The 3,146-nt window shown below is 38.1% G+C and overlaps 1 protein-coding gene across 1 annotated transcript; it reads left to right on the forward strand.

Moving 5' to 3' along the window:
- The first annotated feature begins 473 nt into the window (after nt 1-473).
- Nucleotides 474-2,930, forward strand: LOC108335161 (cytochrome P450 CYP82D47). The gene is made up of 2 exons (XM_017571111.2): nt 474-1,540; nt 2,028-2,930. The coding sequence occupies exons 1-2, from the start codon at nt 569-571 to the stop codon at nt 2,655-2,657; spliced, it is 1,602 nt and encodes a 533-aa protein (XP_017426600.1). The 5' UTR covers nt 474-568; the 3' UTR covers nt 2,658-2,930.
- The last annotated feature ends 216 nt before the right edge of the window (nt 2,931-3,146 follow it).

Below are 3,146 nucleotides of genomic sequence, written 5' to 3' on the forward strand. Positions count from 1 at the left end.
AGACAAGATAATATTTCGATGAAAAAAAGAAGTTGCAAAAAATGAAATGGAATCCGGAAAATACTTAAGCCAGAATGTATGCAGTAAATGTTTATTCATATTCTTTAACTACTCCAGAAAAAATGCGGAACAGACTATAATGTTTCTCACCGATTTCCTGTATATCGGTTAGAAGATTTGAACATTTCAAGATGCCGGGTCAATTTTGCCTAGAGGATCTTATCAGAAGTTTAGTTGCTAGCATACTTCGATTATATTATTACCAATTGAATATAAAAAAAATCACTTGAGACAAAAATCATGTGTCTTGAATTTAATAATTTATGGCAAATTTAAGAGCAACAATTCTGAAAAATTCCAGTAGACCGACCAATTTTTAATTGAAGTCTATTCAGTAAAGAAGACTTTACGTTTTTACGTTAATCATGCACAATTAATAAATCTGAAACATTTGATTTTCACGAACCTGATCCATCTGTATGTCAAAAAGACAACTGGGGTGCACTGTTTTACTAAGTTAAACACAGGGAAAAAGGACATAAAACAAATTTAAGGTAGCCTACTCAACATGGCCATTGTCATGATCATGGATGTTTTCCAGCTCCAAACGCTGATTTTAGGCGTTCTTGTCTTGCTTGTAGGTGCCTTGCTTTATCAGTTGAAGCAGACAAATGGTCCTAATGCAAAGATCTGCACTGTGCCTCAAGCAGCAGGAGCATGGCCTATTGTTGGTCATTTGCACCTCTTCGGGGCTAAGCAACTTACACACAAGACACTTGGGATGATGGCTGAAAATCATGGACCAATTTTCACAATAAAACTTGGTTCGAACAAAGTTCTGGTGTTGAGTAGTTCGGAGATGGCCAAAGAGTGTTTCACTGTCCATGATAAAGCATTCTCCACCAGGCCATGTATTGCAGCAACAAAGCTAATGACCTACAATTCAGCAATGTTTGGCTTCGCTGCTCATGGACCCTATTGGCGTGAGATGAGGAAATTTACCACTATTGAGCTTCTCTCTAACCAAAGGCTTGAATTGCTTAAGGATACAAGAACATCTGAGTTAGAGACTGCAACTAGGGAGGTATACAAGTTATGGTCAAGAGAAGGTTGTCCAAAGGAAGGAGTTTTGGTAGACATGAAGCGGTGGTTTGGGGATTTGACGAATAATATTATTCTGAGAATGGTGGGAGGGAAGCCATATTATGGGGCTAATAGTGATGCTTCTGCAGAAGGTGAAGCAGGAAGATATAAGAAAGCTATGAGGGACTTTATGAGTTTATTTGGGGTGTTTGTATTATCCGATTCAATTCCACTTCTGGGGTGGATAGATAACAATGGATACAAAAAGGCTATGAAGAGAACAGCTAGTGAAATAGACACTTTGGTTGAAGGGTGGCTGGAAGAACACAAAAGAAAAAGAAACGCGAGTACAAATGGAAAGGAAGAACAGGATGTCATGGATGTTATGCTTAATGTTCAGCACGATCTTAAGGTTTCTGGTTATGATTTAGACACCATCATCAAGGCTACTTGCCTGGTAAGTGTGTTCATATTATTATCATCTGTGAGGAGAATACAAAATAAAAGAGGGGCTTTCTCCTCTCCTTATAAAAAAGGAGGTTAAGGCTTTCTCTTTATACACCCCGAAATCTTCTCTTTTGTCTGGCGTTGCATTTGTTTTCAAATTTCCAAGAGAAAGGTTCTTATAGGTCTTCATAACAGAGGGAAGGGTATGTAAGATTTTTTTACTAGTAAATTTTTGTCTATTATCTACTTTTTTTATTTTGTATTTTAGTTGAGTATTTGTCTGGTATCCTGTTTTGTTGCTCCAGTCACTAGAATTTCCTAGTATGTTTTGTGCTTTAGTCATTAGAAATTCTTAGTATGTTCTCTGATTCAGTACAGCATCCATCTTTGGTTTAGAACAGAAGAACAAATTTAAAAGCTAAAAATACACCACCTCTTTTTTGTGCATATTGATATCTGACATTGAATTCCAACCATGAGCTGGTGTATTTTTGCAGAATCTGATCTTGGCAGGAGGAGACAGCATCATGGTGGCTCTAACTTGGGCCCTGTCTCTGCTTCTAAACAATGAAACGGAGCTTAAAAAAGCCCAAGAAGAATTGGACACTCAGGTTGGGAAGGACAGGAAGGTGGAAGAATCTGACATAAAGAAGCTAGTGTACATCCAAGCCATTGTAAAGGAAACCATGCGGCTGTATCCACCAAGTCCTATACTGACCCTTCGTGCAGCAATGGAAGAGTGTACATTTTCATGCGGCTATCATGTTCCTGCCGGCACACATTTGATTGTGAATACTTGGAAGATCCAAAGAGATGGTCGTGTCTGGCATGATCCTCATGATTTCAAACCTGAAAGGTTCTTGACAAGCCACAAAGACGTTGATGTAAAGGGTCAGAACTCTGAGTACTTCCCTTTTGGTTCCGGAAGAAGAGCATGTCCGGGGGGCCCACTGGCTCTGCGTGTTGTGCACTTGACCTTGGCTACACTCTTACACTCTTTCAATGTTGCTTCGCCCTCAAATCAAGCTGTAGACATGACAGAGAGCATTGGACTCACAAATTTAAAAGCAACCCCACTTGAAGTTCTGCTAACTCCACGTTTAGATTCAAAGCTTTACCAAGACTAGATTTTAATAAGGTTTAGTAACCTCAACTTGGGGCTAATAAAAAGTTCAATGAAGCTACTATATGTTGTTATAATAATTCTGCACTTGTGGTTCACATTCCCCAAGTTTTTCTATGTCATCCACGAACACGTTTACGCCCGAGAACCTGGTTTCTAGCATGAGTTTGATTGTATCTTCTATCTACTTTTGGATACTGATGCTCTTGGAAGTGAAATTGTAATAGCAGGTTTAGTAGTATATATACAAACATCTACGTACTAAAGATTTTCGATATCCATAGATCTGTCCAATAACTCCACTTTTAAAGGAACACATGGATAATGGATTATATTCTTTTTAAATCTGTATAATTATAACAAAAATTGTTTAGATCTTTCAGATAACGAAGTAAAGGGTGATGATTAATTACGTTTGCCTGGTAAAAGACATGATCATCCTCTATTATTGAAACCACTACTTGAACCGATGCTGACGCAAACATTGACTAAA

Source organism: Vigna angularis, chromosome 10 (genome assembly GCF_016808095.1).
Source record: "Vigna angularis cultivar LongXiaoDou No.4 chromosome 10, ASM1680809v1, whole genome shotgun sequence".
NCBI lineage: Eukaryota > Viridiplantae > Streptophyta > Magnoliopsida > Fabales > Fabaceae > Vigna > Vigna angularis.